Source organism: Hydra viridissima, unplaced genomic scaffold (genome assembly GCF_058129835.1).
Source record: "Hydra viridissima isolate aposymbiotic clone 2 unplaced genomic scaffold, HvirCarnegie_v1 scaffold_15, whole genome shotgun sequence".
Lineage (NCBI taxonomy): Eukaryota > Metazoa > Cnidaria > Hydrozoa > Anthoathecata > Hydridae > Hydra > Hydra viridissima.
This window is the reverse complement of record NW_028324314.1, coordinates 2,870,395-2,894,747: the sequence shown is the minus strand read 5'-3', so window position 1 is coordinate 2,894,747 and position 24,353 is coordinate 2,870,395. Positions and strand designations below refer to the sequence as shown.

At 30.3% G+C, this 24,353-nt stretch overlaps 2 protein-coding genes across 4 annotated transcripts; both read right to left on the bottom strand.

The window, feature by feature from the left end:
- LOC149878191 (uncharacterized) lies at positions 1 to 23,414 on the bottom strand. 3 transcript variants are annotated; one of them, XM_090073395.1, is made up of 6 exons: positions 23,331 to 23,414; positions 21,548 to 22,032; positions 13,194 to 13,448; positions 3,639 to 4,829; positions 3,260 to 3,286; positions 1 to 2,277 (listed from the first exon to the last, which is right to left on the bottom strand). In XM_090073395.1, the coding sequence occupies exons 2-6, from the start codon at positions 21,987 to 21,989 to the stop codon at positions 2,072 to 2,074; spliced, it is 2,121 nt and encodes a 706-aa protein (XP_089929521.1). In that variant the 5' UTR covers positions 21,990 to 22,032; positions 23,331 to 23,414; the 3' UTR covers positions 1 to 2,071. The 3 variants fall into 3 exon arrangements, with proteins under 3 accessions (XP_089929521.1, XP_089929522.1, XP_089929523.1); XM_090073396.1 differs by lacking the exon at positions 1 to 2,277 and having other exon boundaries at positions 3,207 to 3,337; XM_090073397.1 differs by lacking the exons at positions 1 to 2,277; positions 3,260 to 3,286 and having other exon boundaries at positions 3,779 to 4,829; positions 13,189 to 13,448.
- LOC149878192 (uncharacterized) lies at positions 16,058 to 18,425 on the bottom strand. Its single transcript, XM_090073398.1, has 2 exons — positions 17,692 to 18,425; positions 16,058 to 17,578 (listed from the first exon to the last, which is right to left on the bottom strand). Exons 1-2 carry the CDS (start codon positions 18,284 to 18,286, stop codon positions 16,185 to 16,187), a joined length of 1,989 nt encoding a protein of 662 aa, XP_089929524.1. The 5' UTR covers positions 18,287 to 18,425; the 3' UTR covers positions 16,058 to 16,184.
- Positions 23,415 to 24,353: the final 939 nt, after the last annotated feature.

The window sequence follows — 24,353 nt, the reverse complement described above, 5'->3', positions numbered from 1 at the left end:
TTTAAAGTAGGTGTAAATAATAAGATCATTGGAAAGTTTAAGGATGAAGCTGGAGGAAAGCAAATCATACAATTTGTTGGGCTTCGACCTAAGCTCTACTCCTACAAGATTTTTAAAGAAAAAAAAGAAGATGAACACAAAAAATGCAAAGGGGTTAAAAATAGCGTCGTTAAAAAGCACATCACTCACCAAGATTACTACGACTGCTTAATGGATAAGAAAGAACAACATGCAACCATGAACGTCATTCGATCCCATCTTCATGATATTTACACCGAAGAGATTAACAAAGTCGCACTCAGCGCCAACGATGACAAAAGATTCATTTTAGAAGACGGCATTCACACCTTGGCTATTGGACACTACAAAAACAGACCTGATCCAGAGCCCTAATTTAAATTCAAGTCTTTGGTTCGGATAAGACGCCATTTTGGAAAATTTTAAAAATTTTAAAAACCTTGAAACTGACAAAAATATTTTTTTACTTCGTTGCTGGTTCTGGCAAGAAAAATTTTAAAACTTAACGGAAAAAAAACAAATATTATTACAGAAAGAAAACAAATATTACTTCAGCGCACATTTTTTGAAAATAAAGGTAAGTCAACGCATTAAAATTATCGAACTTAAGTATGGGAAAGGTATTAATGTCCTAGAACCGGCACTTTATAGTAGTCCTATTATTTGTTTAAATGTAAACTCTAAAAAACTTTGACTCAAACTTTCTTAAAACTACCACGGTGGATATTCAGTATCGTTAATAAAATTAGTTCAATCAATAATCTAAAACTCCTAAACTAAAATAACTGAATGTAAGAAGATCGAACCTTTCTTGATTATATGTCGACGATCTCAGTCGCAGACATACAATCAAAGCAGCTATTTAGATTTTTATCTACGGGACACCGGTATTAGTTTACAATAGGGGTAAGTTGACAAACTCTTTTTACTTTGGAAATTTCCACCTGAAGTTCCCAAAATTCTACTGGAACCTTCCAAATTAATTAAATCATCTTTCTGTGTAGTGACCGAGCTATTAGCGTATTCGCATTGAAGTTAAAGCAGTTTTAGTGATTTTTTTACTAACTTAATTATTTTAATGACTACATTAGTTTTTTAATTTTAAAAATTAATAACATTAGTTTTAAAAAAATTCGAATAGACATAAGTGTTGCATCGTTCACTCTAATCATTGGCCGTATATTCACTAAAGCTGTATAATACCGCAGATCTACATATGCAAAATTGTAAAAGGAAAGTAGACAAGCCTTGAACTTCTCACAATGTAATAAAAAATGCTGCTGATGCTATTTGAATAGAAAAAAGGTCTATTCCATTAACGTTTTGGCCTAAAAAAGTACACAAAAGCTATTTGCTATTATTTTCATACCATTAACCACTTAATTGATCCTCAAATTCATCATACGGTGATTTATGATCTTACATCCAAAATTTTAATTTATCCTTGATGGAACAAATATGTTTTTTCAATTTCCCACAATGTTTAAGCTCAAAAAAAACTCTATTCAATGTCTTACATTGCTACAAGGATGGCTAGCACTTTCTGACTTTTTGTTACTTAGACTAAAATATTTTTGAAGTTGCTGACTTCTATTTAACATCGAAGAATACTCTGATTACACTATAGTTTTCGAATGCGGATAAGGAAGAATGTTTTACCCACCTTTTGGAACAACCATATTTATCTTTTAAAGGTTTTAAGAATACATTTTCTTTCAGTCTCATTTATTCTGGCAAACTCTGATCTCAATCTGTTGGTCGGTCTTGAACTTACGGGTTTAAAGCAATAGCGGTCGTAAGTTCTAGACAGAGTAAAAGTGCTCAAAAGTGTCGAGATAAAAGCATTAAAATATTTTGAACATTAAGGTAAATTTTAAATCAGTTTAATCTTCAGCTTTACTATAGTGGTTTTTCAATATCACCTTCCGTAGAAATAATCACGGCTTGAAAAGAACCAAGAGCTAGCTCACACATTTGCTGCTTTACTGTAGGTCCGAGTCAGGTCCATATCTTCTCCGATTCGTACTTTAGAGCTTTCAACTTCAGATAGCTCTTAGCTGGTTTTATGTTTTTTGTGATGAACTAAATAGATATCCGAGATATCGCAATCAAGTGACAAGGGTGGCCATATATTTCTTCTTTCAAAAACTGGATGGTTTTGTTTCCTTTTTGGGCTGGCAAAAAGTCTTGTTGAAATGCCCAATGGGATTATACTGTCCTTGATCATTGAAATGTTGGTGTCACTTTTTATCATTGCACCTATTGGCACAAAAATAAAAAGGTGTTTTAAGAAATTTTTGTAAGCTTCAATCTAAACCTTGACATTAGCATTGCGCTGAAAAGTCATTAATAATAAATACTTGTATATCGCTTTTCACACAAGTCTCCATTCCCTAATCCAATAAAATAAGCGTTTTACTTATTTGCCGGATTGTTAAGATCTCTCTGGAATTTCCGAAACAAAATTGTTAGGAGTTAAGCACAGTTTAAAATCAATAAAATTTGTCAGTTTTTTTGTCCACAGATTTTTTTGACATATATGCTTTCATAAACAAGTATTATTATTTTCTAGATCAACTTGAGGCTTGTAAACACTTCCTCGGCTCAAAGTAAATTTCGCAGCTTCTTCAATATTGGACTTGCTTGATAAGTTTTTAATAAACTTTCTTGCGTTGGCTTCACTTTTATATTCTCTTTTTCACATCAATTGCAGCTATTTTTTAAAATTAAAAAATAAAAAAAAGCCTACGAAGGCGTCTCATTGTAATTTCAAAGAGTTTAATGTTTAATGGCAAACTTTAAATTACTTATATAGAATTAAATAAACCTCCTTTTAAGATATTTTCCACACAATATTTTTGAAATCTTTCAATCTAACTATTGATGTAAACAAGTGTTTGATAGTTAATTCAAATATTTGATTTTATCCACGTATCCTATATCTCTACATAAATATATTACAAATACTTCATTAATAACATTTAAAATTAAAGCTGTTAAACCCAAGATAGTTTAAAAATATTTTGTATGATTTCTTGTTATATTCTCTTATCTCATACAATTAATCATAGAGTAAATCTAATGATGAAACGTATAAAAATAATTTCACGTAACCTTATGTCTAGTCTCAAGATAGCTCTAACTTTTCAATGGAATCATTGGCAGTTATAATTTTAATAAAAAGTTTGTTTTACCTTCAAACATGGATTTTATAACGGTTAATAAGATAAATGTAACATACCGAAAAGCGCCGTCTTTTGAAGAGATTCTAAATTTATCATGTCGAAACGTAAGTATCAAAAAAATTAGTCCAATCTAACTATGATAAAAATATTACACAACTTTATAAAATTATATAAAAATGGTAATATGTAGAAATAGTAAGAAAACAACAAAGAATGAAGATGTTAAAACAAAAAAAACAGTTTAACTTGAGGAAAACAAGTCATTTGTTTAATAATCATTCATATATATAAATATTAATGTTTATTGTTCGGCTATATTTCGTTTCAAATCTTTTATGATGGCTTTTCTGTTAATTTTCATCACACAGAAAAACCATCATAAAAGATTTAAACTTTTAAGAAGTTTTAGTCAATCATTAAAGAATTACAACTTACCACAAATCATGTAAAGCAACTGATTCTTCCTTTCTTCATTTGAACCCGTCGTTATGGGTTTAAAATAGTTTTCAAAACCTTGTTTAAATTTATCTTTTAAATTCATTATACCGCAGATCATTGATACACAGACGCGTAAGTTTTTGTTGCCTATAATTTCCTTAGGACTTAAATGAATGTATGCATGAATAGAAGCACAAAAGTTCAAAAAGGAGTGGTTAGCAAGCTGATTACCAAAGAATGCTTCAAATTGCTTATAATCGATTTCTTCAAAATCTTTCAAGTTTTGTATTTCAGAATAAGGAAAACTAACTTCGCCTTGATTCAAATCACGATAAGCTAGTTCACAAATTTGTGATAAATACCGCATCACATCTATCACTGGTTTATTGCTTTTGTTAACATGAGTTTGCAGAAAGTATGAAAAAATGTCACAGTAAAACTCAGTCATGCTGTTAAATGAATATTTGAAGTCAGTTGCAGAAGCACTAATAACTGCACACATTTTTTCTAAACAAAACGGCACAGGTGTCATGGCTTTGGCAAAGGGAGAGGTGCTAAAAATATCGTTTATTGTTTCCTTTTGATTATTTATCGTGTTATTTTCGATATATTTTTCTATTTCATCATCATCCAGACCTGCTACATGAAATGATGTGATTTGCGGTGGCTCCTTTTCTATTTCGAGTTTAAAATTGATTTGATCTTTAAATAATTTAATAGCTCTAAATCTACCAGCAACAATACATTTGTTGTTCGGACTTTTCAACGTGTCTACGACTGCATTGATAAAAGGGGATTCGTTTGAATAATCATTCAATCCATCAATTATAAACAACTTTGAAAAGTTTGAAAAGTTGTTCCAGTCTTTTGAAATATTGGCATAAAACTTTTGAACTTGTTCATCAATACTAGTTTCATGATTTAATTGGTTAAATTCAAAATAAAACACCAAATCTATATCACTCCATAAAGATTCGTTTGCCCAATATAAGAGGCACATTTTAAGAAAACATGTTTTCCCAATACCAGTTAAGCCAGAAATCAAAATCAATTTAGTTTTCATTTCAAATTCCTTTTCAAAACCCATATCATAGAATTTCTCTGTATTAAAAACGTTCAGTTTTAAAAAACAACTTTTCTGCATCTTCTTATACTTTTTAAAATGTTTCTTGAGTTTTACGCGTATATCTGAAAGCAAATAAATGCGAAAATATAATGATATCTGATTGATTTAAATGACTTTTTTTCCAAATTATGCATGCATGCATACATACATTCATGCTTGCATACATACATGCATACAAACATAAATGCATGCATTAATGCATAAACTCAGAGTACATGTATGAAAAAATACATACATACTTTGAATTCTTACGTTATTTTTGTAAATGTTTTTTTCAAAAAATTTCTCTTTTTAAAACTTAAGAAATTGTTTTTTGTCTTGATTAAAGTTAACCTAATGAATATCACAAATAGACATCTTCTTCATCAAGAAAACTACATAAAAGTTGAGTAGGTTCTAAGGTAAAAGAGTTAAGCTCGTCGTACAGTACATGGAGAAACAAAGTAGGGTGCAATTCTGAATTTTAAATCGTTTTCAACTTCTCAAAAGCTAATACAATGTTTTTTAAGTAGTTCTAATGGATTGCTATTGTCTGACTTATCAGATTTGTCACTTCTATAGGAAAAAGGTCTTTCAGGAAAGCACAATACAAAAAAAAAACCAATCTCGAAAAAGCTAACTTGTTTGCTTTAGATATATTTACGAAGGTCAGCAACATAACCTCAACTAGTTTCAATTAAAAGATAATTTCAAAAAACTTCCCGCTAAAGATGCTTATGCAGGGTAATATGCTTACCTAAAAGTGTCCACAAAATATTCTACTAAAGGTAGATCTACCAAGATCTTACAACCTTATGAAAGAAAACCTTTAAAAGGATAAACTTGTGTTGAATTGAGGTCCAATGCTTAAAAGCAGTAAAAGTATATATGAAATAAAATTCTGACTAGCATTCTACTGAGGTTTGCATTACAAATAAAAATCAACTTTGCAACTTTTAAATAACTTTAATAGCTGTTTGGGAAAATGAGGTGGGTGGGGGTGGTGGCAGGGGTGGGTTAACAAGAAGGAAGGGCAATAGAAATGAGGAAAAGGAGAGAGGAAAGAAAGATCTATGCTTTCCCAGCTTTTACCATTTTGATAACCAAGAAATATTTTAAGTAACTTTCTTGATATATTTTTTTGAAGATAAATGTTCTTCTACAATTTAGATATAACTTAAAAAGAAGCTTTTAGTTCATCATTTTAAAAGGAGTTGAATTGAGTTTTATCTTAGCGTATAATTTTGATAAAGAAAACATTGATTTTTCTTCAATACTTCATTCAGATCTTTACAATGCAAATACTATTTTTTTTGAGAAAAGGAAATAATCAATAAAAATGCCAATAAAAATTCCAATAAAAATGCATACACGAAAATTGAAAAATTGATACCTTACCAAGACCAAATTTATCAATTACATCGTTTCTTTCCAAACCTGTCAGAGATTTTTCAATTAATTTTAGTATATATTTTTACATATGACTTGAATGTTGAGTACATATTATACAGAAAAGAAAACATTAAATACGAATTCTCTAAATATAAATAATAATCTATTATATGAAATGAACTTTTGAACTTATCAAATTATAATGTATTTGCTTTAGAGAAGTGCTTATGGATTGCTAATATTTGATATGTCAGTTTGGTTATTTCATGTTGAAGAAGTTCTTTTGAAAGTACGCGTAGCAAAAGATAACCCATCAAAAGAAAGTTTTCATTTTTGCTTAAGATAACAATGGTTTGCCACATTCTTTCAACTAGTTTCAATTTAGAAAATGTAACAAAAAACTTTCGATTTATGATGCAAATGTTGCATAATAAATTGCCAAATAAGTAACTTCAACCAAACATCCTAATCCATTAAGATACTCCTTCAAGATCTTTCAATCTAATACTAGTAATCATTTATGTAGCTAAATATTTGATGAGATGAGTTCCGAAGCTTGAAAGTAATGAATGTAAAAATGATAAAAGTTTGATTGTATATTACTAAGGGTCACGTTACAAAAAATATAACTTAACAACTTTTAAATAACTTAATTCAAAACCTGTATGATAGGGGTTGGTTAGAAGGATGAGGAGCGGGAATGGAGAAAATTGGGGAAAGGGAGGAATGTGAAAAGACTGTCCTTTCCCAGTTTTTCCCATTTCGATATCTATAAAAAACAATCTTGCAGATACGCTGTTTTTTTTTATATCTTCTTTTAAAAATAAATGTTCTTAGAGTTTAAAGTTAGCTTGAAAAGAAACTTTTTGGTTCGTTATTTTAATAGGAGTTGAATACAGCTGTATCTTAGCGTGTATTTTTGACAAATAAGTTGATAATTTTTCTTTAATACTTGTTTAAGATCTTTATAATGCAAATACCATTTATTGTGAGAAAAAAAAATACTCATTTCAATAAAAATGCATGCACAAAAATTGAAAAATTGATACCTTACCAAGACCTAATCTATCAATGACATCGTTTTTTCCCAAACCTCTTAGAGATTTATCAATTAAATCCTGTAGTCATGTGAATAGCACAGAGTTTATCAAAAAAACTGCTCATTCTACTTTTAACATCATCCAAATCATATTCAAGGAAATCAATAATAATGTCAACATCTTTAAAACCTGTGAAACGTGCAAACTTTATCCAATCCGATGAAATCTCCTCTTCTAGTATATTTCTTATTTTTCCAGGAAAATCTAAGTTATGATATTACTTATAAATTATATATTATATATATATATATATATATATATATATATATATATATATATATATATATATATATATATATATATATATGTATATATATATATATATATATATATATATATATATATATATATATATATATATATATATATATATATATATATATATATATATATATATATATATATATATATATATATATATATATATATATATATATATATATATATATATTACGTTATTGAATTAAGGAAACTCCTTAGTTTCCTTAGGACAATTTAAATCATTTGGAGATATCGTACATTTTTTTAAATTATGTATAGTTTTTATTAAAGAAACCTATTTGTTATAAAATAAGTTTTATAGCAAATGGGTTTCTTTATTAGTAACTTAAAGCAAAGAGCCAGCTTGCCATTTCTGCGCTTAAGTTATGAGTAAATACATTATTAACAAAACATTGCAATATACTTCATGTGTCGTTCACATAAATAATGTTGGTGAATATGAATGTAAAAACATAATCATAGCATGGTGGTTTTTTTTATCTGCCTTAATGTTAAGGCTAAAACATTAAATGTTGCTTTATCAATATACAAAAAAAATTATAACACTGAAGCTAGAAACTTTCAAAAATCTGTTGCAGCATAAACTTACTAACTTGCCCACAGTTCTGATAGGATATTAAGAAGAAATTTGGCATGTTCAAAATGTATGAGGAGTTTTCTAATTCTTTTTACTACGTAGTTATAACATAAAAAAGCGTGCTGTTTCGGTAGTCTCCATCACACCTTATGAAATTGTCAAAATAGTCATGCAAACGTTTAATAGCCATTTCAAACCGATCAACTGATAAAACCTGAATTCGACCTCACATGGCTACAGTAGCCATGGATTTTTTCAAAAGACCACATGTGGAATTGGTTAGCCAATTCCCGCTCTAAACCAATTCGACAGGTTGGTGTTTATAAATTTATTTACGCTTGTAGATCATCAATCGCATCAATCTTTGAAATACTTTTAAGCATTAGAACAAGTAGTGAAAACAACTTAAAATTGTAAAGCACCCACATTTGTTAAAAATGAGAAAGTTATGAACTCAAAGAAGCGGTTGTTTTGTTTTAGTATTTAACTTTTAACAATTGTCAAATAACAAATATGGTATAACAATAAAATATGGTGTTATTAAATTTCAAAGTCAGCGCAAGAGATATTTTCGTCACTATTGTAAAACTATTATCAGACTTCAAACGCTCTCCTTTTTCCGTTTTATTTCTCGACGCCGTAAAACTACAAATTCATGCTAAATCTATCGGTAGAATAAATCTGCATAAGTACTAAGTGAAGTCACTGTAAAACTTAAATTGCTCTTATCACATGAAAAATCTGAATTCTGACTTTAAAGCCAGTGAAATTAAATACAATAAGTGATCTAACAAAAACAAAAAAAAAAACTTTTGTTTGAATAAAAAAATTTAGTTTTTCTATTGGAAATATTGGATATATTAATGGTTTGTATACTGGACATATTAATAAAAAATTGAAGTTAATGAAAGCAAATTAAAAATGGTAGTTGCTTCTCACTTAAAACTTAAATTTACATAAAATCAACGTTTAATTATTTATATTTAATAAATAGGAAGCATGCGATCAACCAAATGTCAAACATTTTCAACTTCACAGTTTTGTACTCTAAAGTTATTTATTTATTTTACATTCGGTAATTAAAGGGATTCTAAATTTTATTTATTCAAATTAAATCAAAAGGAAAGATTTAAAAGGAGAAACGGATTTTAAAGAAAATAGTTAGAATCTTCTCTGAACGACTGCAAACTCAATTTTAAAAAAATATCGAATGGCTTATTCCAACTGCGTGTGCACAAAGCTCTTAAAGTGAATGGTTTACACGAAATCGAACTTTGAAATTTGTCAAAGCCAACACTTACCTATTTATTGAGCAGGTGGATAATATCCCCTTATCGCAGTGAAAACCTATATGCGTGTTATTAACAAACTACATAAGCTCGTCATGGACTAAAAATACAAATTGCTTTCTTAGAAAGAATTCAAACTCAATTATTACGTTTCAGATGATTTCTCGAAAATCCCTTTCCAATACGTCTCTCTATTGCCGTCATTATTTTAGTCATGTTTTTTTCTTCATCTTCAAACAATTTATCACATATCTCCCCAGCTATGTATAAACGCAATTCAGAACCTTTGAAAGGGTAGTAGTTTTCCACCTGTATGGGTAAGATTTTTTTATTGTCGGTATGAGCTTGTCTGTATTCCGCTCTACAATAATGTGAGTTCTCATACTTTTCTGAAATCAGGAATAAAATAAGTTCGTAGTTCGCAATAGCTTTTGCTGTTTCCACTCTTACGTTACCCTGAATATTGTTTTCATCCATCCAAACTGCATAGTCTCTATCAATCTGAGCCTTGTACAAGTCCTCTGAGTAACTTTTACCTGTTTCCCAATTATAGGTTATCATTACGTCCCATTTTCCTTTCATCATAGCCATTTTCAATAAGCAGCATATATAGTCATATGATGCTTATATCTCTCTAGGTGAATTAAAGTATTTCAGATTGTTAGTTCAACAGAATAAAAACTATATACATAACTGAAAGTTGTTGGGTTTAAAATATAGCTAAACAATAAATATTGGTATTTAATCTTTAAACTCTCAGTGTCCGTTTCTAAAATGTTTTTTGGATACTTAACCAAGAAATATTATTAGTGAAATGTGATTTTTAGAAATAATTCCTTTGAAATGGAGTTACAATGACTAATTGAAAATATCTTTATCTAAGATTCTTTCCAAAGAGGAAAAAGAGGGTTCTCAGAAAAAGAAAAGTAATTTTTTTTTCTCTTTTTTTAAAGAATTTTACTTGACTTCAGTTGATTCTCACTTCCTACTCATGCTATAATAAATGCCAAATCCTTCAAAGCGGATAAAACAACATTTGGATTAATTTAATTTGGAATAAAATAACTCTGGAGTCAATTATCCAGGATTTCCATATCGCAGAGTTTAGTTTAGCTTTAGTTTAGTTTAAAACCAATTAAATTTGAGTGGAAGGTATATTGTACAGTTTCTGGCATGTTTTTAATGCTAATTTAATCATTTTTAGGTGTAGATAGGTTTGTAAATCAGATATCAAGTAATAAGCCGAAGCTGCAAGTTAAGTTGCTTCAAGTAGAAAAAGTTGATGCATCCAGCGCTCACATCGAGATAACCCAATGCTGTAGGAAATACACTTCCTCCATTCATAATGTGCTCTTGAGTGCATTTCAAAGACTCGATGGTATATGGTGCTCCACTTGGATCTGTCTGGACAGCTTACGTTCCAGGTTGACGGCTTACAGTTTTTATATATTCCTGAAACACTTTTTTAAACTAACAGAATATTTAAATGACCAACCAGAAACCGATAATGAGTAACCGGTCCAATTGATTTTGGGCAGCCATGAGAAATACCTTTCTGTTAAAGCGATAGATTTAGCAAAAGAAAAAGGTGTTGTCATGTTGACATTGCCACTTGATTGCAGCCACAAACTACAACATTTAGGCTGAGTTGCTTATGGACTACTTCAATCCTTCTTTATTCAAGCCGCATTTTACTGTTAGGTAAACCCATTACATTTTATGATATTTCAAGCTTGATTGGTATTGCTTTTACTATAGTATTTACTTCTAAAATTCTTTTATCAGGGTTTCGATGTACAGAGATTTTTCCATTCAATCTAGGAAATTTTAACACTGAAGTATTTTTTAGCTTTCATGTCATTGATTGACCAATAAAATAACTCCATGTCAAATTCAAAATTCAAAACCCAAAGACTCCATTATATTAGAATGTTGAACTTTCTACTTCTAACTTCAAAGAACTTTTAATGTCAGGATCTTCCACATCAAATTGCCTTTTCAAGAAATAACCCCCATACCCAAAAGCATGACCAAGAAAACATAGAGATTGATGAAAAAATGGAAAAACATTCATTTTAACTGATGCTCCTGTAAAGAAGGATTTCGATAAGCAGAAAAGTATAAATCACAAAGTAAAATAAAACTGAGCAGAATTGCAAAAAACAGTAGTAGCTAATATCCGCAGCTAAATAAGCATGCAAAAAGTTACCTGATGAGAGCCCATCTAATAAAGCAGGTGATGGAACTTTCTTAAGTTGTATCTCAGAAAATTGTGAAACAGTGGTCTCACAAATGAGGGTTTGCTTAAAAACCAAAGCAAACTGTTTTCCAGTGATTATGTTTTAGTAAAATTTACTTCTAAAAAACTTTCTAGTGAGTTTAACTAAAAAATTGTAGTAGTTTGAAAAAAATGTCGGTAAAATAAGAAACACAGTGAAGATATAAAAGATATTTTTTCAGACTCTTTTAAAAAAAAGGAAAAAGCCTTCAATTTTCTTTATTTTTTTCGACATTTGATCATTTCGACACATGCATTAATGCATAAACTCATACGTATATGTATGCATAAATACATACATATTTTGCATTCTTACGTTAATTTTTGCAAATGTTTTTTTTCAAAAAATTTCTCTTTCTAAAACTAAGAAACTGTTTTTTTTCTTGATTAAAGTTAACCTAATGAATATCACAAATAGACTAAAAAAGCTCTGAGAAACAACCAAAACATATGGGAAAGGTTTATGAGGATGGAAGAAAAATCGTTTGTTTTTTGTTTTAGAAATCTTTATAGGAGCTGCACACATCATCTTCATCAAGAAAACTTCATAAGAGTTGAGTAGGTTCTAAGATAAAAGAGTTAAGCTCGTCGTACAGCACTTGGAGAAACAAAGTTGGATGAAAGGCTGAACTTTCAATCCTTTTCAACTTCTCAAAAACTAATGAAATGGTTTTTTTAGAAGTTCTAGTGGATTTCTATTGTCTGACTTATCAGATTGGTTATTTCAAGTGGAAAAATGTCTTTTAGTAGTGCACAATACAAAAAAAATCAATCTCAAAAAAGCTAATTTGTTTGCTTTAGATATATTTACAAAGGTCAGCAACATAACTTCAACTAATTTCAATTAAAAGATAATTTCAAAAAACTTCCCGCTATAGATGCTTAAGCTGCAGGGTAAATTACTTAGCAAAAAGTGTTGACAAAATATCCTACTTAAGGTATATTTACCAAGATCATACAACCTAATGAAAGAAAACCTTTAAAAGACAAAATTTGTTGCGAATTGAGGTCCAACACCTAAAAGCAGTAAAAGTATAAATGACATAAAGTCCTGTCTTGCATTCTACTGAGGTTTGCATTACAAATAAAAATCAACTTTGCAACTTTTAAATAACTTTAATAGCTGTTGAAAAAGGTGGGGCAAAGGGAGGGGGGGGGGAACAACAAGAAGGAAGGGGAATCGAAATGGAGAAATGAGGAAAAGGTGGAAGTGGAGAAAAAGCTACGCTTTCCCAGCTTTTACCATTTCGATAACCAAGAATTATCTTAAGTAATTTTCTTGATATATTTTTTTGAAGATAAATGTTCTTCTACAATTTAGATATAACTTGAAAAGAAGCTTTTAATTCATCATTTTAGAAGGAGTTGAATTGAGTTTAATCTCAGCGTATATTTTTAATAAATAAGACATTGATTTTTCATCAATACTTGATTCAGATTTTTATAATGCAAATACAATTTTTTTGAGAAAAGGAAATAATCATTCAAATGGTAATGCACACACGAAAATTGAAAAATTGATACCTTACCAAGACCTAATTTATGAATGACATCGTTTCTTTGCAAATCTGTCAGAGATTTTTCAATTAATTCCATATAGTCATATGGATGAGCCTGGTAGAGTTTATACAGAAAGCCGCTCATTTTACTTTTCACATCTTTCAAATCGTTTTCAAGGGAATCAATGATTGGGTCAACACCATTAAAACCTGTGCCACGTGCAAATCTTTTCCAATCCAATGAAACATTTTCTACTAGTATTCTTTCTGTTGCGTCGGGAATACCTAAATTAAGACTTTGTAACTCAAAAATTATGAATGTTAATAAAGATGCCTTCGTAACTTATAAAAAGTAAATATATATTTATATATATGACTTGAATGTTGACATCTTGTATAAGAGTGTATATTATATAAATATGAAAACATCATATAACACGAATACTCTTAATATAAATAATAATCTGTTACATGAAATTTTCACTGGATTATGGTTATCAGCATCATCAGCTCCTAAAACTATTTTCGATACTTAATTGCTGTCTAACATCAGTATTTACTTTTTTCAATTAATAACAAATAAAAATAATTTTTCAAGCTGATGATGCTGGCAACAATAATCCAGCAAAAATTTCTTATAATAAATATTTATCTGTATTTAGAGAATTCGTATTATTATAACGTTTTCTTATTTAAATATCTATGTGTTTGTGTGTGTGTGAGTTTGTGTGTGTGTGTGTGTGTGTGTGTGTGTGTATGTGTATGTGTGTGTGTGTTACTAAAAAAAGGAAACTCAACTTTAAAAAGATGTGATCTTAACTTCCTTGGAACCCTTTACACCATATGGAAGTATGACAAATTTTTAAACTTTGTAATGCTTTAATCTCCTATATGAAGTTTGTTTCTTATTCCAAAATAAATTTTAAACTAAATGGGTTTCTTTATTATTGAATTTAAGCCGAGAACTAGCCAGCTAGTTAATCGCATAAATTATGAAAAAATGCGTCGTTTAGTAAAACATAGCAAGTTACTTCGCGTGTCATTCACATAAATAATGTTGGTGGTGTATATGAATGCAAAAACATCATATCATGATGGATTTATTGCCTCGACGTGTAGGCCAAAACACCAAAAGTTTTGTTATTAATATTCAAAATAATTACAAGGCCGTAGCCAAATCTTTTCAAAATCAGGTGCAACATAAATAAACTAATTTGCCGCGAATCTGTTAGGGTTTTAAGAACAACTTATGTTCAAAAAGTCTGAGCTATTTACTAATATTTTTATATTAAGTAGTTATAACGTAAAAAAGGGTGATATTACGGTGCAATCTCCATCACACCTAATTAAGTCTTCAAAACAATCATACAAACGTTTAAGTTCCGTTTCAAATCGATCGACTAGTAATAGCCTGAGTTCGGCCTCACATAACCAGTGACGGTTTAGCCACTAGGCAACACTAGGCACGTGCCTAGGAGCCCCTGTGTAGAAGGGGCTCCAAAATTTAAAGAAATCAAAAAAATTTTTTGTAAATATTTGATTTTTATTTAACAAATATCTTTTGATTTTGCATTTATTCACTCAAGAAACGAGTATTTATTTAAAATTTTATTTTGAAACAAATGAGTGTAAAGTTTAATTTTGAAAACAAATACTACTAAAAATTTTAGTATAAACCAAGCGCATGAAAGGATTAATATTAAAATAAATCAAGTCGTTTCGTTTGTTTACTTAACCAATAAGTTATAATTTAAACTTTATTAGTGAAAAGAAAAACAGGTAAGGAAAACTAGCGTTTAATTTAAATGAAAAACAAAATTTAATTATTTACTTAATTGGATTTTAGCACCATGAAAAAGCAATATTTAAGCGGAGCTGAAAAAAGAAAATTACATGAAAAGAAGATGAAGGAAGTTGCGAAAGGACAAATGTAATTGCTAGGATTTATTGACAAACCATCGACGTCAACTTCAACATCTTCAACGTGACCAGAATTAAATTGTGGTAGTAATGATACTGAAATGCAGGAGGCGACAAATGCAAATGTAATTCTAATGAACGAAGGGAATTTTAATGCATTGGAGGAAGAGTTTATTCCTATTCCTATTGAATCTAATTGTAATTTTAACTACGACACTTTTAGTAATGATCCTGCCGACTGGAAATCCTCTGAGGAACTAATATCTTATTTCGTCGAGAAAGAATATATCCCACAAAATGTGGAATTTGACAATGCAGAAAATATAAATTCTACTGTGCAGGTAATCGGAAATAAACAGCGTCTTCTTTCAAAATCAATCACAGTGTCACAAAATGACTTTTAATTCGAACCTCTTGTCCCGAGAAAACCCTTTGGAGGTTTGAGAGTACACATGTGTAGAATAACACTAGAGTTGGTTTTGAAATCTTTCACCATCGTCCGAGAAAGAAAAATCTGTTTAAAGTTTTTAATTTTATTGCAAAAGGAGCATTCAGTTTATTTACAACAGATACGCAGCTTTTTGATCACGAATATATATATATATATACATACAAAATAAATACATACAATATATATATACATATATATATATATATATATATATATATATGTATATATATATATATATATATATATATATATATATATATATATATATATATATATATATATATATATATATATATATATATATATATATGTATGTATATATATATACATAAATATATACATATTATATATTTACAAAAAAATAATTTCTTTAAAAAAATCTTGTTCTCTATTATAACATAAATTTCTTCAACATATAATGTGTTTGCAACTCTAAACAAAACAAAACCAAAAAAAATACATACAAACTATTCTTGAAAGACAAACAGTTTTCTACTTTCAGCTTTGAAATTCAAGCTGTGAAAAACATTAATGATTCTAGATACTTATACAAAATTATTCTACTCAATTGATTAAGAAGCAAGCCTTTATTAAACTCTTACATAGCATATGTAATTAATAACTGTAAATGTCTCTTCCACAAATAGAAATCAAAATAAATGTTTACTGTTATACTCGATCAAACAGTTTCGAAGATTCCTGGGATAATCCCGATGGATGGCTGGCCTCTTGAAACGTTGCCAATGAAGACTGAAGTTGTGGTGAAGTGACTCTGTGGCTTGCTCAGAAAAGATGCCCAGGGAGTGATTGTGGCGATCAATAAACTGTGTCACATGGAAGAAAACAGCATATGCTTTGGGGGTAACACTTGTGTTTGGAAGGTTGAGATAGGAAGCTTTAAACTCTTCAATAAGCTCACAGTAGTTCTGTTGAAGTGTATTCCCAAAGCAGGCATGAACAACAGCATCAAATTTTCTGAGGGTTTCAATAAATGGAAATGCCAAAAAGCAAGCATGCTTCTCTGCAAGTTGTTGAAGTGAGTCAACATTTCTCAAAAGCTTTCTACACTCATTGCCAGCAAATTGTCCTCCATGAAAAGGTTGTTGTTGAATGTTGATCATCTTTGGCCACTCATCTGCATTTTGCCAAACCTGACAGAGGCTCTTAAAGAGGTGGTTCACAACACCAAAAAGAAGGTGAAGTTCCATAGGAGGAATAAAATCTAGGACAAGAGTATCATCAGAAAGTCTTATTATTGGCTGATGAACAACATTTTGAAAGTCCCTTGCCTTTTTTGTTTGGGCACCGGCTGCTTGGAAGCCTTCAAAACCAGAACGAATGGAGCCAAATGTTCGAAGCTCACCACTGTGATGAAGATTCTTTGACTCAATGTCACACCAGGTGCAAGGGTGTGCACTAGAGTGAGATTGCAAGCCACAAATTATGTTAGCAAGCTTCATGTCGCATGACAACACAAAAGACATTCTCTCTAAACACAGTTTATCCAGGATTTGTTTGACATTGTCATAGTTTTCAGAGACATTTTCTGCAATGGCCACCAAAAGTTGACGCTTCACTCCTGAGTCTTTGAAATTTTTAAAGAGAGGTTTCTTTGATGGAGGAGAAGTATCTGGTGTTTCTAAGCTCATAATACCAAAAGAAACTTTCACGAACCCGCCTCCACCATCTATCCCCACCTTAATAAGCTGGTCTGACTGAGGGCCTCTGACTTCAGCAACAGTGTTTCTTAATGACTCCATTTCATTGCCGTACACCAATAAATGTTTAGACTCTTGGCTAGTGCTTTTGGATGTATCAGTAATTTCTGAGGTGACAAAGAGGTCAGAAAGTTGCTTTCCAAGAGGTTCAAACTTTTCTCTGAAGTTTTTCTCCACAACACTCTGTGGAACTACTTTGTTTAGAGTTGAAGCAAGCATATTCATTCCTCTATTTGAAAGACCAATCTGGTTTTGAACTTGTACTAGATGTTGTGCAGTCAAGGTGGGTGTAGATGAAGGAAATAATTCTCTTTGTCGCGATGGACCTGCAAAAAATCACAGAAAGTTACCATTGTATCATTTCCGAAATTCATAGTGTATAATTTATTGCTATGCCCTTTGACAAAAGTTTTTTTTGTTTAAAAAGTACAGTTTTTACCTGGAGTTACTGGAAAGGGTCTTCCTACTCCTTGATTGAGACGGACAGTGCCATGGGGGGAAGGAACTTTGTTGGCAATTACAGAAACAGCCACTCTTTCTGCTGCTTTTTTGTCCTTTTCTGCAACTTCGAGTAAGTTCTGTCGTAACATTCCTTTAGTGCAGACATGAGGGATGCCTCTTCCTATCAATGAAATGCATGCTGAATATCTTTTCTCAACAATTGGCTGTTCTATAAGCTGACTGGCAGTGTTTGTTGCTCCACTTATCTGAGGGCTTCTGAATTTTGCTTTTCCCACTCTACAAATCAAGCAATCACATGCTGATTCTCTTGTTGCAGGACGGATCTTTATGTTTTGATAGTCTGGCAAGGAAGGAAGTTGGACATCTCTCCCTTCACCTTTTCTTCTGAGACTTACTCGACAGTTTTCACAGATTCCAATTGGTACTCTTTGGTCTTCAAAGTTGATTCTTTGGCCCAAAATTTCTTGACTGCGTTTAATCATAAAATCAGTCCGCTGCCTGTTAGCTTTGTTCATACAGAGAAAACAGACAGTTTTCCTGTTGTCTTCATGAGTTATTGCTTGGTTAGGCATTTTGAAAAATGACGCACACCTTGTTCTTTTAAAACGGTTTCTAAACTGTTTGCAGGTTTTTCCAGGAATTTTTTAGTTAATTATTTTTTTGCTAAAATATTTTGTATGTACTATTTGTAAAACAAATAACCAAAATAGACAGTTTTTTTGAGAAAGAAAAAAAAACTCTTAGTTTATTGACCTTACTAAATAAGCATTAAATCAGAAACTTTAAACTGATTTTTCTTTCTCGGACAATGATGAAAGATTTCAAAACCAACTCTAGTGTAATTCTACACATGTGTACTCTCAAACCTCCAAAGGGTTTTCTCGGGACAAGAGGTTCGAATTAATAGTCATTTCGTGACACAGTGCAATGTTTAAACGTAAAATGATAAACGGCGAAGAAGTAGATTTTAATTGGTTAGTTTTTTCTCCAAAGACCATATTATTGTATTGTGGCGTTTGCAAATTATTTTCTCATATACCAACTGAAATGTTAATAACGGGATTAAATGATTGGAAACACGCGGCATCGCGATTGTTATCACATGAAAATAGTCATTTACATTCTTGTTCCATTAAGAGTTGGTGTACTCGATCAAAAAAGCAAGGTTTAAATTTTTGTAAATTATATGAATCTCAATGTGACTATTGGAAAAAAGTTTTGCAAAGAATTATAGATGTTATTTTATTTTAGTGCAAACGAGGTCTGAGCTCTGAGAGGACAAAATGAAATTATCGGTTTTGTTAATAATGGCAATTATTTAGGTACGTTGGAGTTGTTGGCAAAGTATGATGCTTTCCTTGCAAGTCATATAGAAAAATTTAGAAATTGTAGTTGCGGAAAGGTATCGTACTTGTCATCAAGAATTTGTGATGAATTAGTTCTTTTGGTTGGCAAGTATATTACCAAAATGATTTTAAAAGAGGTCAAAAAATCGAAATATTTTGGTATAATAGTAGATTCTACTCTCGACGTACAACATGTAGATCAACTTTCCTTTATAATACGCCATGTTAATCCAGCCACCTTTAAAATATTTGAACGTTTCCTAAAATTTATACCAATTAAAAGTCACAAAGGTAGTAGCTTAGCTGAAACTGTGTTAGATTAACTATCTGAATGCAAACTTGACATAAATGACTAACGATGATAATGCTGCTAACATGTCCGGCAAGTATAACGGACTTCAAATTAAAATTAAACAAATTAACAGCCTTGCCTAATATGTTCCTTGCAGTGCACATTCCTTAAATTTTGTAGGACACACCGTAGGAAGCATATGTTCCAAAGCCGTGTCGTTTTTTGGAATAGTAGAAAAGTTGTACAGCTTTTTTGCTAATTTGAACTATCGGTGAAATCTCGTGAACAAAGAAATAACTAATTCCAAAAATGATCATGAACTTGTGAGCTCCCGTTCTTAAATCGATTTCTGAAACACGCTCTTCAACTAGGCATGATGCTATAAAAGCCTTAAAACAACACCATATACAAATTCTGAAAAGATTACAGAATATTGACAAAATAATTGAAAACAATTCGAGAAAATTTTACGTATAATGAAGGTGAAGCTCGCCAAATGTTACCAAAAATTTAAAGAACAATTAAATCTTGATGAATTTGAAATCAATTAAACAAGAGAACAACAGCGACTTACTAAGTAGCAAAAGCTACTTCCGGGGGAAAGAAAAGGTTTATATATAAAAAAACCAAATACTTATATATAGTTTATGAATAATTTGTTTTTCTGTATGTAATAGTAAGCCTACTCTGTACCTCTGTTTGAAAATAAAGTACAATATTTACCAATTTTCTTTTTTTTTATTTATAAAATTTTTAAATGAGTAGTGATATTGGGTAGAACAAAAATAATTGCATGTATTGTATGTAAAAGGGGGGGGGGGGTGCTTAAACATAAAGTGCCTAGAGGCCCCAGACACCATTAATCCGGCACTGCACACAACTATAGTAACTGCAAATTTTTTCAACCGACACCATTTTAAAATGATTAGTCAATCCCTGACCTAAACCAATGAGACAGGTGGGCGTTAAAAGAAGCCTCTCAAATAACATGATTTACGTTTAAAGATAACCAATCGCATCAATCTTTGCAATACCTTTAACCACAATACTTAATGAAAACAATCTAAAAATGTTGAGCATCTACACCAGTTTAAAATAATAATATAAGGCAATAAAGTACTTGTTTTGTTTTAATATTTATCTTTTCATAATTATCTAAGAGCAAATATGGTTTTACAATAAAATGTGGTGCTATCCTACCATAGCAATAAAATATGGTATTATTCTAACATAATGATAAAATATGGTGTTATTCTAACATAACAACAAAACATGGCGTTATCTCAACCGCAATTTTAACGCTAGAGAGTTTTTCTTCAATAATGTCAAACTATTATTTTGATTCAAATGCTCTCTTTAATCCACTTTACTTAAGTAATTCCGAACCAACTTTTTATTAAACTCAAACCAAACTTCTTATTGAGCAAAGACGCTTGGTTTTCAAAATTTTTACACTTCATAAACATTTCACGATTTCAACAAAAGCCAATAATAAAAAAATTAATGTGAACGAATGGAGAACTTCTCGATTACGTTAAACTACAAGTTCATGCTAAGTCTATCCGTAAAAGAAATCTGCATATGCACTGAGCTCTTATCATATAAAAAGTCTAAACTCAAGTTTTACACCCAATGAATCTAAATACAATAAGTGATATCACAACAACAAAAAGAAAACCTGAATGAGAAAAATTAGTTTTTATGTTGGAAATACTGGATATAAATAGAGCATTGAAGTTAATGAAAGCAAAATAATAGCTGTTACTCAAAACTTAAATTTAAAAAACAAAAATTAAATTGAAGTTTAATTATGTCAGTTTAATCAAAAGGAAAGAATTAAAAAGAAAAATTGATTTTAAAGGAAATAGTTGGAATCTTCTTTAAACGTTAGCCAAAGATTTGATTTAAAAAATGATCGAATGGTTTATTCCAACCGTGCGCACACAAAACTCTTTATTTGAATGGCTTACGAAAAAAGTGCACTTTGAAAAATGAAAATTGTCACAGCCAACACTTACCTTTTTTTTGAGCAGGTGGATAATTTACAAACCTCATTGAAATTATCCCCTTTTTGCAGTGAAACTCTATATGCTAGTTAATAAAAAACAACATTAACTCGGCATAAGCTAAAAAAACAAATAGTTTTTTCCGAAACAATTTGACTTTGTTTAAACTGTGATCCAAACAAAACTTACCTTTCAGACGATCTTTCGAAGTTCCATTTCCGATACATTTCTCTATTGCCATCATTATTTTCGTCATGTTTTTTTCTTTATCTTCAAACAATTTATAAAATATCTTCCCTGCAATGTATAAACGCAATTCAGAACCTTCGGAAGGGTAGTAGCTTTCCACCTGTATGGGTAAGATTTTTTTATTGTCGGTATAAGCAAGTCTGTATTCCGCTTTACAATAATGGGAGTTCTCATACTTTTCTGAAATCAGGAATAAAATAAGTTCGGAGTTCGCAATAGCTTTTGCTGTTTCTACTCCTATGATACCCTGAATATTATTTTCATCCCTCCAAACTGCATAGCCTCTTTCAGTCAGAACCTTGTGCAACTCATCTGCGTAACTTTTACCTGTTTCCCAATCATAGGTTATCATTACGTCCCATTTTTCATTTATCTCAGCCATTTTGAATAAACAGCAATTATAACCATATGTTATTTATACCAATCTAGGTAAATTAAAGTAAACTAAAGTTTGTTTATTTCAGTTGGATAAAAACTATATACATAACTGAAAGTTGTTGGGTTTAAAAAATAGTTAAACAATCATCTTTTAACTCTCAGTGTTCGTTTCGAAAATGTGTTTTGGATACCTTACAAAAGAGTACTTTTGAAAAAATATGAGTTCTAGAAATGAATTTTATTGTAATGGGATTTCAATGAGAATAGAATTGTTTGAAACTAAAGGAATTATAAGGAAAGGTATTTTCAGGCGCTTCAACTGGAAAACTTTTTGTGCTGATATTACTCATTTTGAGAGGTTTTTATAGCAAATATCAAGCAACTAGCAGACGCTGCAAGTTTTTTTGCGTCATGCAGAAAAGGTTGATGCATCCAGTGCTGACATCGAGATGGCCCATCCAGTTTTATTGGGCTGTAATCCCTTAGAAATTGAGTGAGAAGAATGGATTCGTTTTGCCACCTTTAAGGCAAATTCTTTACCAGCTCCTTTAGTCCACCAGCATTACATACTAGCAGTCAATTCAGCTATTGATAATGTGATCCGCAACCAAATTCAACCCCAAAATGTGGGCCAAGTTTTTTAAAAAAAGTTAATTTTTTTTAAACACTTTTAAAAAAAGTATTTAATTTCAAACAAAAAAAAATTCTTCAAAAAAAAAAAGCAGAAAAGCTAGTTTCTATGAAGATCATGTAAAGTGGTGCATGTTTTTACTAATGAAAAAATATTGTTGAAAGATTACGTAGTGAAGGCCTCCAGGATACATCACGAACTTTTTCGCACTCTCATAAAAAAACAAGCAAATGATTATGCTAAACTTTAAAACTTTTGAATGCATTTTTTAATTTTTACTCAATTTAAAAATATAAACAAATCTGATCCAGTGTGCCCCAGCTTTCCCTAAATGTAGTTTCATAAGAAAACCTCCCAAAAACAAAACATTCAAACGTTCGAAACGTTCAGAAAAGTTCTCTTCCTTTTTTTTAGTTGATAGTTAAAAATTACTTTCATTAAGAGAAAATTATTTGTTATCATAAACAGGGACGTCTTATTTATTACTCTTCTGAAACCTCATTAAAATACCTAAATAAATGTATTTTCTGAAAACTAAATATTAAGTATATATATCATAATGTCGAATTTTTAACTTTTATTATCATAAATTATAGCATAAAGTTAAAATATACATGAATATATGCATGAAGGTTTTGAAACAAATACAAGTTGAACAACAGACTTAGTGCATTTCAAATGACTGAGTTATAATCAATTTTAAAACTTTTTTACCGTTTTGTTCATTAAATCTTGCTCATCGTTCATTACAAGTTTGCAAAATAATTTAATTCAAGTAGTTCATATTGATGAAAGGAATTATCTGAGATATACTTACGATTAAAATTGAATAGAGCTGATAAAAGGGTTAATGCGCCATGCATGCTGCCACATTGATTTTATCAAAACTTCCATTATTAACTCTTATTAAAAAAAGATTTAAAATGAAAATCTATTAATTATGTTGAAATCGAGGTTTGAGCAGAATGTATTCTTTTTAGACAATGAACAATTAAATTTTTTGAATGAGTAATATAATTTTTATGAAATTAATCTTCGCAATTGTTCATAGTTAATAATGGTGAAACTACATATTTTTCCAACCCCCCTCCATTTCTCTTCGCCGCCTACTTTTGTGATTGATTATGGCAGAGAACTTTATGCTGATTAAGATGCATATAAAAATATCGTTCTCAAAATTTTAGTGCTCCTTAACATTCTTAGTAGCACCAAGTTGCAAATAGTGCGTAGAGTCTTCGAACACCTTTGATTAAAATGATGTGCTACTTTAATTAACAAAATTTGAAGGCACATCACAGAAAAATGTACTTAAAATAGCACTTAAAATACAGCTATTTTCATCATGTTAAGCACATGGTAATTAAATATGTTCTATAAACAGTTCTGCAATTAACAATGCGGCTTTAGAGTATAAAATTATCTCAATACATTTGTAGGCTACGAAAACATTAATACGACCCTGTAAATAGGGTTTCGCAGCGTTTACTTATTACACACTGTTATGTGTCATGTGTCAGTTGTTTTGCAAGTGGATCACTCACAATTTTAGTGTTAAGATATTCAAATTCTTAATCAAAAACAATAAATTATGGGAAAAAAAAAAACTTTAAGTAAATTCTAATAAACTGAGTAAAAGTATTTTGTTTCTAAATAAAAATACAATTTTGAAAAGTCATTAGAGAACAATAATTGCTCGATATTTTATTTGTAGGATTATAAAAAATTATTTTAAACATA

Excerpts from the sequence above, each read along its gene's own strand:
- LOC149878192 (XM_090073398.1), bottom strand. The coding sequence starts at position 18,286 with ATGCCTAACCAAGCAATAACTCATGAAGACAACAGGAAAACTGTCTGT. Across the intron at positions 17,579-17,691 it reads ACCCTTTCCAGTAACTCCAG|GTCCATCGCGACAAAGAGAA; the intron begins GTAAAAACTGTA and ends GATTTTTTGCAG.
- LOC149878191 (XM_090073395.1), bottom strand. The coding sequence starts at position 21,989 with ATGGCTGAGATAAATGAAAAATGGGACGTAATGATAACCTATGATTGG. Across the intron at positions 4,830-13,193 it reads CATTCATAAATTAGGTCTTG|ATATACGCGTAAAACTCAAG; the intron begins GTAAGGTATCAA and ends ATTTGCTTTCAG. Across the intron at positions 2,278-3,259 it reads TCAAAAGACGGCGCTTTTCG|GTGCAATGATAAAAAGTGAC; the intron begins GTATGTTACATT and ends TTGTGCCAATAG.